Raw genomic sequence first — 12,623 nt, 5'->3', positions numbered from 1 at the left:
TGAACCCCAATTTGGCATCAAGTTTGCAGAAGACTAATATCTTGGGTGTGTATATGTGAGAGAGAGAGAAAGAGAAAGAGAATGTGCATGTGCACACACTGAAATGAGGTTGGTATTCATGATTTACTGCAAGGCATCATGCAAATGTGCATGTCTCCCTAGGCTTTGCCATAATGATAATGAGTTTCCATCGTATAGATCAATACCTACCTCATAGTCTTTGATAGCCTTCATCAAGGTAAGTGGAATAAATATAGTGGTGTGGTAGTGAAGGGTTGAACAGCATTCATGACATTGATCTTGTGGCGATGTTTCAGTTTTCCACCCCCAGAATAGCACTTTCTCAGTGACTGTGATGCAGACTAAGGTTTCTCTGAATGTAACATTCATGGTTCCACTATTCTCCATGAATCCATGAGAAAGTATTCCAGGAGAGCATTATTTCCTTATCTCATTAACAGCTAGCTGACGTATGCAAAACTTGATCTCTGAGCAGCCTATGCATGTATAGTGTCCCACTTCAGGACTTTTGCCACATAGGGCATTTTTGCATTAAAGCTTTTCAGTCATTGTGGCTATTTTATATTTACTTTCAGTGACGTAGTTGTTACCAGGCAGTTTGGGGTGTCTGTTGTAGACTCAGGTTGATGGTTGCTGCTTTTCTGATGGCTAATGTGGAACAGTGACACAGGTTATAGGCAGGAGTTCAGTTGTGGAACTAAGAATTTCCTGTTCCTTATGGAGCTAGCAGGTCCTCATGACTGTTAAGATTTTAGCACTAGCAAAACTCCTACACCACCATCTTACATCAAGATTTCTAATGTGATTTCCAAAGCATACATGGAAATGCTGTTATTTATTTGCACCGCAGTAATGCCAAGGGTCTCTAGCCACAAATTACACATCAACATATATCAAACTTACGTCTACAATTTAAAATTTTATTATTGAATTTACCTTTTCACTTTCAAATATCTGAATTATTTTGTTTCTCTATTAAAGGATTTTGTGGGGGAGGAAATGTATGCAAATTTATAATACGTTCAATTCTCTTCAAAATAAACATTTAATCAACATACTCTAGACATGTCAAATGTAGCATACACTTGAAGAAACAAACTATTGATTCTGAGATATATTGACTTGTAGGCTTCTGTTTACATCTAAACTTTGTTAAGAAATCTCCAGATAAAGCTATTTTAAGATGATGAACTAGCAGATTCTGCTTCTGCAGAGTTTGGTAATGAGGTTTTGGTGAGATAGTTAAAGATTCACTTGGTACTGATTGGTACTGCAATTTGATTAACACTGAATTCATTACCGGTAACATTGCTGTGTGCTAATTATAGGTTATGCCAGTAAAAGAAGGAAAAAAAAGAGTGCTCATTTAAAGCATTTCCTCTTCTAGATATGATATCAGTAGTAAGGATGAGCTACTCAAATTAATGTTACAGTGCAATTAGTTTTGAATGTAAGCCTACAGCATCAGATTTCTGAATAATTATAGATTATGCTATTGAAAGTTCTCTTTATATGTTTTGTTGTGATGTCAATTTTGTTCAGTATGAAACCCCATAGTATGCTGAGTTTCTTTTGCCTCATCAAGAAAGACCTTAGCGAAATTTCTTGTATATGCTTAATAAAGCATTTCTTTTGTGGATTTTGATAAATCAATAATTACTGAACATTATATTTTTCTGAAACTAAATCTAAAATAAGTATAAAGAGTTTTTCAAAAACACCTAAGTGACTTAGGACTTACATCCCATTAACTTTCATTTGGATTTGTGTTCCTAAATCACCTACACATTAATATATTGTGTCAGTCTGGACAGAGTTTCAAGAATGTAAGCTTGTTATTTCTCATAATTTTAATTAGTTTTTATATTGTATCACCTCTTTCTGTTGTAATTCTGTTATGGAATACATAATGTGTTTTTATTTCCATTATTTCTGAAGCAGCAGCAGTACTTTGTCAGCAATTTACAATAGTTTTAAAATCCTTTCTATACTAATATGACATCTATATGGTCAAGCCTGTTTTTAATGGTAAATCATAATCTGGATTTATGAGATTTTAGGTACAGAAATTGGGTTGTCAAATAATTTTCTACTTTTCCTTCATGACTTAGAGATAAATAAGTGTTGAACTACTTTCCTTCCTCTCTTTCTAGAGGGCCTTAATGCTGAGAACATCAAACAAGCCTCCAAACAGTTAAAGAGCCGGTGGATGGAGTTCTGTCAGTTGCTGAGTGAAAGACTGGCATGGCTGGAGTACCAAAATAACATCATTGCCTTCTACTCCAACCTGCAGCAATTGGAGCAGACAGCAATTACTGCTGAAAACTGGCTGAAAGCACAACCTACACCAGCAGCAGATCCTACTACAGTAAAAACACAGTTAGAAAAGTGCAAGGTTAGAGATTTTGTTCCAACCCTTTTATTATTATACTTAATAAGTATTTCTACATATTGCCAGATGGAAGTGGAAAATAGACTTTGTGTCTTTCAAAGCTAGATGTTTTGAATGCCTGTTGCATGAAAGGAAGCAGCGATTAGTGTACAGGAGCAGGATACGGTCACAGACCAGGTTGTGAATCATTGAGACAGAGTACTTCTTTGCATTAATTAGGAATGGAGACACAGGGAGAATTCCAAGGGGTTCTCCTTAAAGAGTGCCTCATAATTGTTATTTATCTATTGTTTAATTTATTCATAATGTGAAACATGCTGTAGGTTGCAGTCATATTTAGCCCTTGGACATTTGCCTTTAGGGGCCATCTTTGGTTAGGCTCTGTGCCTATGATGGGCCTTAGCTTTCTGGCAAAGCTTTCTTTTAAAAAAACATGTCACAGAGTGCCCTTCAGAGGAGCCTTGCTAGGGACCAATGAGGTCTTGCCTGGTTTTTAACAGCATTTTTACACATGCAAGTGCCGCCCTGCTTTCAATTGCATATGTGGTGAAATGCACATCAGCGCTGAGAAAATGGTGGCAGCGCACTTTTGAACTAAAACACATAGAAGGTGCTTTAGTTCAAAAGCTCATTGCCACCATTTTCTGTGCTCTGACACTCATTTCACCAATTATACAATTACATGAGGCACAGCACAGTGCGCATCAGCTTGCATGTGGAGCAGACTCGATTAATCAAATCTGCTCCGAAGCAGCGGATCTCCAGGGTGTCGTGGGACCAAAAAGTATATGTATAGATATCCTAAGGGCCTCGTTCTTGCATGTTAATTTTGGGCAGCTCTTGGAGCTTTTAACTCCTGGATTGTCCACACATGTGACACTAATTTTATGCATTTGTTAGGCCACTTAAAGTTAAGCTCCAGCCTAGGGCTATCTCTGATCGGTGTTACCCAGCTCAAGTTACACTAACATGTAAACACACTAGGCTACATATTAGTGTGAATGCTTCACTCATCCCGACTCCCCCACTGGTCTGGATCAGGTCTGCTGCCCACCCTTGACCTTCCCTCCTGATCGGGTCACCTGAAAGTAAACCAAAGGTGGTGGAGGAACAGAGATGGTGGAGGTGGTGAGGAACAGGGGGAGCCCTGGGCTGAGGGGGCAAGCAAGAAGCCCTTAATGGGAGGGGAGAGGAGGCAACAGGATTCTTACCTTTCAGTTCTCAAGGCTGCTACTGACTTTAATGTGTAATTGCTCAAAACTTGAGCTAGCAGTAACACTGATCAACATTTGAGCAGTTCACAGTGCAACGTGTAACAAGGCCCTAAGAGAGTCCCTTGAAGTCAGTCCATGCTTGGCTGCTGGAAGAAGGGGTGAACCAAGGCTTCTTCCCACTCTGAGACCCCAGCCTTTTGGTGTGCTACCTCCCCTGATTCTGTGCATCCCCAGTTCAAGGAGCTAGCTTCTAGTTCCTCTTCTGAGAGAGGGACTTGACCTCCTATTGGGCTGGCCAGGGGAGGGTGGGGGAACTGAGCAGACCCCATAGTTCCAAGCAGCACACCAGACAGTCCCTTCAATAAAGGCATTTATTGGGCCAAAGGCCCCTCAGCAAGGAATTCTCTGCCCCCTCCAAAGAGATTATGTAGTCCCACTGTCCCCATCCAGTCCACACAGTCCTGAGCACCCCCTAAGATATTCAACTGTTCCTTTTTCAGTCTCTCCAGATCCCCAAAGTTCCTCCACTTGCCTCAGTTCCCAAACTCTTCTGGCCAGCTGGAAGGCTTCTTTTTTCCAGTCTGCTATCCCATTATCATGTTTATCTCTTCTGGATGCCTCCTGGGTGTTGAACAGCTTACCTTTGTTGATGTGTCAACACAGCCATTCAGGACTGGTGATGTTAAAGGTCTGTCGAGCCAGTCCTAGAACTTAACCCTTTACTCTCTGTGCAGAGACTAATGAGTTAAACAGCCCCACACAATATGATAACTTGAACATGGTTAACAGACAAAAAATCACAGTAAAGACCATAGCCCATCACACAACATTTTGACAGCCTTCCTGTACCCATGGTTAGACTATCTAGATTCACCAGAGGCTAAGCTATTTCTTGCCTTTTCTCCCCATTAAGGGGCTGTCAAATCACAATAGAGGCTCTTGTTAGTAAGATAATAGAATAGCCCAATTTATATTAACTTTCTTGGCAACTTCCAAAGAATGAAGTGAGTCCTATTGATCTTGTATGTGCCCAAATCATTCCTACTTAGCCTCTATACCATCTAATCCTGCCAAGAGTCATTTAATGACTCCAGGAAGCCTGGGGAAAATATTGACCCTCCATGCTTCATTTGTCCAGATCCTCTTCCATTTATGGAACTGGGAGCACATTCTCTCCCATCATGTTTAGGTTTGGACACCTCATTACTGGAATTATATTGGTAAGTGAGTATGGCTTTGGGGATTATGAGACTGACAACAGAGGTATTGATTTTTGTAGAAAAGTAGAAATGTAAAACATTAACTTCTTCCATGATCTGTGGACTTTATTTCAGATTTTTATCAATAAAACTGAAAATATTTTTTTCATTTACATTGAAATACTTGTTGACAGTTAAGGACAATCAAACACAAATGCATGTTTGATAAGTATCTGAAAAAATGTAAATTCAAGGAACAAGAGCAATTATGTAGACATATTTAAACTACTTCAAGTGGAAAGTAACATGGTTTTGAGATGGGGCATATTTAAGCTAAATACTAGGAAAACTTCTTGATTATAGGAAAATGGTCCAGGGATTTACAAAGTATATTTAGAATTTGACTGAACAAAACTAGAACATTGAAAACAGGTGAAATAGAAAACAGCCCTTACGTGAAAGGAAGATGAATTAAATTAACTAATACTTTTAATTTTCCATATTGCCATTTATCATTCAAGAAACTAGAAATGTAGGTTTGTTCTTTAGTACTCTGCTACTACATAAACACATTACTGATTCTACAACAAAAAGATAATTTGCAATATTATTTTTTTTATTTCACTATGCAGGATCAAGTCATCCATTTGTCTATCCTTCAGCCTCAAATTGAGCAGCTAAAGGTTCAAAGCAAAGCCCTGAAAGAAAAAGAACAAGGACCAATGTTTCTGGATGCAGACCTTGTTGCTTTTACCAACCACTTCCAGCAAGTGTTTACTGATATAAAGGCCAGAGAAAAACAACTACAGACTGGTAAGTGTTAGTCAAGCCCTGACTTTCTTTGCACACATTGATAAGTGGGTAGTCATAACAGCAGTTTTATTTGAATTTTAAACATGAAATTGCAGCTTTTCAAGCTCTCAGGTATCATGGAGAAAGAGACACAATATACTTCTGGAAAAAAGCCCACTTAATTAAGTTCTTACTGAGAGGCAGGACAAGGCTGTAGTCAGTGCAATGGAAGTAAAAGAATGAAGAATTAGGGATGGTAGATAAATGCATTTGCAGTTCCTCAATTAGTAAATCCATTTTAATAATGCTAATACAATGAAACACAGGTGTATAAAAAAGGAAATATGTTTTTATTTTAGCCAAATTTATTTTCAGGTAGTTTCTTGCCCAAAATGGTTTTTAGATTAATAATATCCCATTTAATCCTTTTATATTAAAATTGCATTATTAAAACTGTCATGATTATGATAATATATTACAAAATGTGTTAACTTTGTTGTTAAGAGTGAAATAGAAAACTGAACCTAAATCTCAGCACCTAGACAGACTTTCATTTTTTAGCTAAAACACTGAACAGCAAAATATGGTTTCCTTTTTAAATGTGCTAGAACTAAGGCAGGAAGGAATGATGTGGATGAAACGTACTAAATTAGTATGTTACATGAAAGGCAATAATTTCCTGTAGATGGTAAGCTGAATTTTCCAAAGCTGGGTTTTTCTGGTTCCTTGATGTAAAATGAGAATTTCAAAAGGAATTTTGTACATGCTCTAAAGATATGACTTTGGGTTTAGGCTGTGGAACCTGTCTTTTACGTGAACTCTTGATGAGATAAAGAGGGACTATCAACAATATATAACATCTTAAAAAAATACGTGTGCTTTCTTCTTTATTCAAATTCATTTCAAATTATGGCTATGTATAGGTATTATATTTGTACTGGAAGAACTCTCCAGGTAGCAACTACAAGCATACAAGCTGTACCTGCCTCCGCTCTACCAGGTGTTCGCGCGCCGCCTTTGCCCGAGCCCTGGGCTTCGTGCGCCCTGACTCTGGAAAGGTACCCTGGAGGTTACCCCAGCTGGTATCAGGGGGGCCCCTGATCTTGCCTGCCACGACTTTGATGATATCTTCAGTGGGGGGACCCACCCTTGGGGTACCCACCGGTGTCGGCGCGTCCCTCGGCGGGTAACCTTGGGGCTCCGTCCTCCCCTACACCCTGTCCACTCACCACCTTAGGCTCTTCCTCTTGGGGGTCTCCACGTCGCCCCTGGCTTGTCACCCCCTCGCCTCAACAGGCCGTCCGTCAGCAATGGTCTTCGGGCTGGGCGTACTGCCTCTGGTGATGCCAGCCCACTCCCTCCGTCCTCATACCTGCACTCCCCCAGGGGTCCGCGGGGGCGCTGTACCTCCTGCCGGCTCTGCTCTGTATTAGGCACCCGGTTGCCTCACCGGTGCCTTCTGTCTTACTGCAGCTGGCCTCCCTGCCGCTCCTGCTGCTCCCGCTGCAGCTGTCCTCGCTCCCCGCTCTGTAACCTGGGATCCGGCGAGCTCCTCCTTCTGTCTGGCTACCGGCGCTGCTGCCGGCTTCTCCACCGGTTCCACCGATAGTCTTAGTGCTGGCCTCTTCACCAGCACCGCTGCCAGCTGCTCTGCTCCGTTTCTCGGAGCCGCTACTGGCTCCGCCTCCTCTGCTCCCGCACTCCACGGGTGGTGGTTGACTCCCCGCTTGCTGGGGCTTCTCTCCCCAGCCTCCTTTGTCCAGCCACCCCCTTGCCTCGACGGGGCCGCCTTTTGTTTCTCCCGGTCGGTGTGCCCCGCCCCCGCTGTTCAGCCGCAGCCGGATAAATGCCCGGCTGACGACCCGCGCCGGCACTGCCAGCGCGTGGACTTCCTTTGGCTCCTCCGACCCGGCGGGACGTAAGCGGAACCCTTTGCCGCTGCGGGGGTTTCCCGGTGTCCCTGCTTCCCTGGGACACAAGCATTCATTAGGTTTATTAGGGGGGAACCATGCAGTCTCTGGGAGAAAGATCTTCCAGGTATATATGAAAGGGTCAAGAGTCAACAGCTTCCTATACATGTGCTTGTTCATGTTTTAATTAGAATGTGTCAGAGCAAACTTTATTCATCAATTCTGCTCCACATTCTAATAAAAATGCTCTAGTTTTGATTCAGTATCATGTCTGTTAAGCCTCTTTGTGTTTTAAAATGGCTGTGGGGCACTTGAGCTAAAATTTGTTGAATGAGGTTTAGCTAAAGCACCCCATGGCCATTTTTAAATGTGCGGGGGCTTAATAGACATGACGATGAGGCATTCTAGTTAGAGCGACTCCTGGGACCTGTTCTAATTAAAATGCCACCCCCCCACCTGAACTCTGAGCACATGTATAGGCAGTCAATATTTGCACACTTTCCTCCCAATCTGGTCTGGGAAGGTGTCATCAGGGCAGTGCTCCCTGCCTTTTCCCCAGACCAGTGGTCTGCCTGGTTTTAGGAACAGACTGGGGCCTTTGTAATGCTGTGCCTCTCTCCTTGTGGGCTGGTGAGACATCTGGTGAAGTGAGCTCTGTCTTATGAAAGCTTATGTATTTCTGAGTTTACTTAATAAGGTAGGTGCATCTCTACCCTGCCTTCTTTCTGACTTCAGACTAACACAGATACATACTTCTCAATTCAATTATCTTTAGTTTGCAATCAGGAAATACATTTCTCTACTGCATGATCTGCAAACATAAACCTGAAATTCATAAGACAAACTGTGGGTACATACTGTGGGTTACACTGAGATCATCCTAACCAAGCTTAGGGTAATATAAATGGCCATGAGTGCAAGTGTTGCAAGGCTTAGCTTGCCCTAAAAATGGCATACCCAATCTAAAGTTTGTTCTTGTCAGATGTGAAATAACTAACATGGGTTGACCGAACATAAAATAAGGTAATCTATGCTGTTTTAATCACCCTGACCCTAACCAGGCTATTTTTTGCCCCCTTATCACCACACCCCCAGACTGGGTAGTCCCCATCACAGACTTGCCAGGCCCCCCCTCAGATCTAGCAGATCTCCAAATCCCCTGACTGAATTTGCCTCCAGCTGCCCATGTGTCCTCCTGACAAGTGGAAAAGTCATGCATGTGACCATCCTGACTTGGGTGTAGCTGACTTAAACTAAGCTGCCGAAACCTGAGTTAGATCCTGCAAATGCTTTACCTGTATTTTTTGCTGGATTACATATGTAAAATGAAATGTTAGAGCTGTCAAACGATTAAAAAATGTCATCATGATTAGTTATGCAATTAAAAAAATTAGTCACAATTAATCACGATTTTAATCACACAGCTAAAAACTCAAAATTATGTGCAGAGAAACTCAATCATGCAAAATTTTGCAGGTACTTTATATCATTGGGGATGGGTGTTGGGGTGTGTGGATGGGGGGAATTTGTAAAGGTATGGGGGGCTTGTGGGTGTGTGTGGGATTTAATGCCTAGGGATGGGGGGGGCTCCCCACTGAGGGGGCTCAAGCCTGGGGAGTGGAGACCCCCACATGCCCTGGCAGGAGAAGGGTACTGTGGGTCAGTAGTGAGGGTAACAGTACATCTGGGCGGCTGTGGCTTGGGGGGGTGGGGGAGGGAAAGGGCATGAGCATATCATTGCCCCACCCTCCACAATCATATTACCTCACCCCACCACAAGTGCCTCTTCTTTAAAACTGGAAATATGGTAACCATACAGCAAAGCAGCCTGGCTGCATATAGAGTAGTACCCACCAGGTAAGTTTGTGGAGCGGGGGAAAGGGTAGGCGGGGCGATTGAGACCTCCATAGTGAGGGAGGGAGTGGAGCAGGGGCAGGGGCTGGGATGCATGGCACCCCAGGGCCAGGGCAGGTCATAGAGCTGTGGGCAGCTCATCCAGGGCACAGGAGGATGGTGGGGGGGACACCTCTCTGCCACTGCTTGCACCCCCAGGAGATCCATAGAGGGCATATGCCCCCCCCAGATTTGTGTGCAGAGCAGAGGTGGGCTACCTGCTGTAGCCTGGGGCTCTGTGCCCTGCTGCCTTTGCTCCAGGATCTGTATGACACCATGTGCCTCCCACCACCAGGCAGGCAGGGGACATGCAGCCAGTGTGCAGCTCCCAGGGAAAAATCAGCAAGGCATAGAGCCCCAGCCCCCAGCGGGCAGCCCGCCTCCGCTCCATTCACAAATCCTGGGGGCACATGCCCCACATGCCTCACCCAGGGGTGCATGTATTGGCTTGAAGCTGTACCACCTGCACCTCTGGATGATCTGCCCACAGCTCCATTCCATGAACTGCCCTGCCCCTGGGGCCCTCTTCACCCCAGCCCCTGCCCCACTCCTTCACTATGAGGACCTCAAACTGCCCCCTCCCTCACCCTTTCCCTCTCCCCCTGTCCCTTTCCTTCCACAGACTTACCTTCTGGGTGCTGCTTTACACACTGCCCGGCTGCATTCCTGACTGTGTGCATGCTGTAGGTGCTCATGTGTGTCTGTGTCTGTCTGTGTGAGCCTTCCCTCCTCCTCTCTCCCTGCACCTTTCTGCTGCAGAAGCCCAGAGCCTGCACCTGGGCTGCCCTGTGGCCCTCTGTACAACCACCACTGCCTCTCTGGGCAGCCCAGAGGTGTTGGTGATGGTGGCAGAATGGAGCGGGGGTGGGGGTTCCAAAACCACGTGCACGATTTAAAAAAAATTAATGCAAGAACAAATTAATGTGTTAATCATGTACATTAATGACGATTCACTGACAGCCCTAAATATTAGGAATACATTCTTACTCTGAAGAGACTATGTTCCATAAACTTGATTAGAACATAAGCTATGCCAATAAACCGAGGGACCCCAGAGAATGTCATAGCATCATCAGTGAATCCCATACTCACCTCAGGGAAGTCAAAAATCAAAAATTGTGATGAGAAGCACTAGTAACTGACAATCTAAATTCTGTAGCTAAAGCTTTCTTAAAATTCTGTTGCTATTGCATGAAAATAGAATTAATTTAATTCTTCTTTAATTTTATTACAATCACAATGTAATAACAGTACCATCTATTTAAAATGCATTTGAATAGATATAACTATAAGCATATATAGAAAACAGATTCATTGAGAAATAACAATAACACTTGCATCCTGTAGAGCATCTTTCATCCATAGCTTCCAAAAAAGTGCCAGTTTAATGCACACATTTTTTCAGAGTAGAATTTAATTTAAAAAGATAAAATTTGTGCCTGTTTTTGGCTCTACAGTAAACACTGTATATGATGAAACAAAATCCTGTCAGTCTCAGATGTTTGATATTTTTTTCCACAAGTAAGTAGCTCTCTTACATTGTAGTATGATGCCTAATTAAATACATTCAAACAGAGGGCTTTATATTTTATTTTTGATGATGCATCTGCATTCAATCAGCATTCAGTTTTCTCTTCCCTGTTTAAAAATAAAAAGATTTCTGGAAAACTTTTACCTTATAAAGCAGAGAGGCATTTATACATGCCAGTCTGAGGTCAGGCAGGAGGCAGGATAGAGGTGCAACTTAGGCACTAGTCAGTTAGAGATGCATATATTTTCATAAGTAACAGTTTTCTTCATCAGATGAATTATTTAATCTATAACAGTGATTCTCAACTTTTTTGTACCAGGACCCATTTGTAAACATTGATGGCCAGTCTTGGCCCAGTACCCCTCACTCATGACCCACTGCCCCTTCCTGCCCCCAGGCCCATCAGTGTGTTGGGCGGAGGTGGAGGGGAGTGTGGGCCCAGGATGTGTGCGGGGAGGGGCATAGGGGGCCCCAAGCAGCCCCTTGCAGGCTAGAACTCTGAGAGCCTGAAAGGGAACAGCCACTGTTTCCCATGTTTTTCTCCTTTAAAAGAAAATCCATTTTTGTTTGTGACCCTTTCATATATTCTTGTGACCCACTTTTGAGTTGCAACCCACAGGTCTATAAGATGCAACTGTGCCCTGCCTTTTAGATTCTGTGTCATTTTGTGTTACTTCACCTGCCCCGCTTTCCTTGCCCACATTTGTATTCTCCACTTACCCTAACTCTTTCCAAGATAGACCATAATTCTCCTCAGTAGTTAATGGGAGAGTCATTACTTGAATAATGTTGCTATAGCTCACAGATTGTGCAACTAGAATCTCAACATAGGTTCCTAAAACTATGCAAACAGCCACAACAACAATAAAAATAAACCTTCTAGATTTTACTTTGGCAAGTCATTTTATTTGTTTAGAGAACATTTTAAATATTGAGTGTTTTACATTGCCTTATATGAGATTTTGAACTTTAGGGTTGATATTGCATAACACTCTCAGTATCATTTTATAAGAATTTTTCAGACTAAACATTGTACATTAGAAAAAGGGATGTGTCATGTAATACTGCAAATGCAAGTGATATTTTAGACTGTTGGCAGCTCTTGATGTGCATTTTAAAAAATCTCACATTCAGTTATTAAAATATACAACAGATATACATATAAAATATGTAAAATATGTACATATAAAGTAAGTCTTTGATCTGGTTTTGTATAGTTTTAGCTAGTTTTTATTTGAGTTCAAACTCTATTGTCAGTTACAGGTAAATGAACAAATCTTTAATAAGCAAATTTGATGTAATATCATTTTTGTTATGTTGCACACTTTTTCTCAGTCAGTTGTTTCCCATTAAAGAAGAAAAACGAATTATCTTACATAATGAACTTTATTAGATAATGACTTCTTTTGAATGTCCACTTTATCTTTTTTCTCCTCCATGATTAATGGAAATTTCTACCAATGGAAAATAAATCAACATAATATCATGCACTAAAACAATTGTATCTTTTTATTATATTGTTTCATTATTGTAGGGCTGGAAAAACCAGCCTGCACCATTTCTTTTAACATGGAGATACATCAGAGAAATAAAATTGTTAATGCACTTTCAGAGCATTCATAATGTTCTCCACTAGTACCATGCAAGATTCTCAGACGTTGCACTCTGATG

At 42.2% G+C, this 12,623-nt stretch overlaps 1 protein-coding gene across 7 annotated transcripts in view; it reads left to right on the top strand.

The window, feature by feature from the left end:
* Positions 1-12,623, top strand: part of DMD (dystrophin) — a 1,961,037-nt gene that overhangs the window by 772,340 nt on the left and 1,176,074 nt on the right. For all 7 annotated transcript variants that reach the window (XM_025200207.1, XM_014518487.2, XM_025200208.1 and 4 more), the window contains 2 exons: positions 2,175-2,416; positions 5,459-5,639. In XM_025200207.1, coding sequence (XP_025055992.1) covers positions 2,175-2,416; positions 5,459-5,639 — 423 coding nt within the window. The remainder of the gene's footprint in view (positions 1-2,174; positions 2,417-5,458; positions 5,640-12,623) is intronic.

The sequence above is a fragment of the Alligator sinensis genome, unplaced genomic scaffold (genome assembly GCF_000455745.1).
Source record: "Alligator sinensis unplaced genomic scaffold, ASM45574v1 scaffold746_1, whole genome shotgun sequence".
NCBI classification, from domain to species: Eukaryota; Metazoa; Chordata; order Crocodylia; family Alligatoridae; genus Alligator; species Alligator sinensis.
The sequence above is the reverse complement of the archived record's forward strand: the minus strand, read 5'-3'. Positions and strand labels throughout refer to the sequence as shown.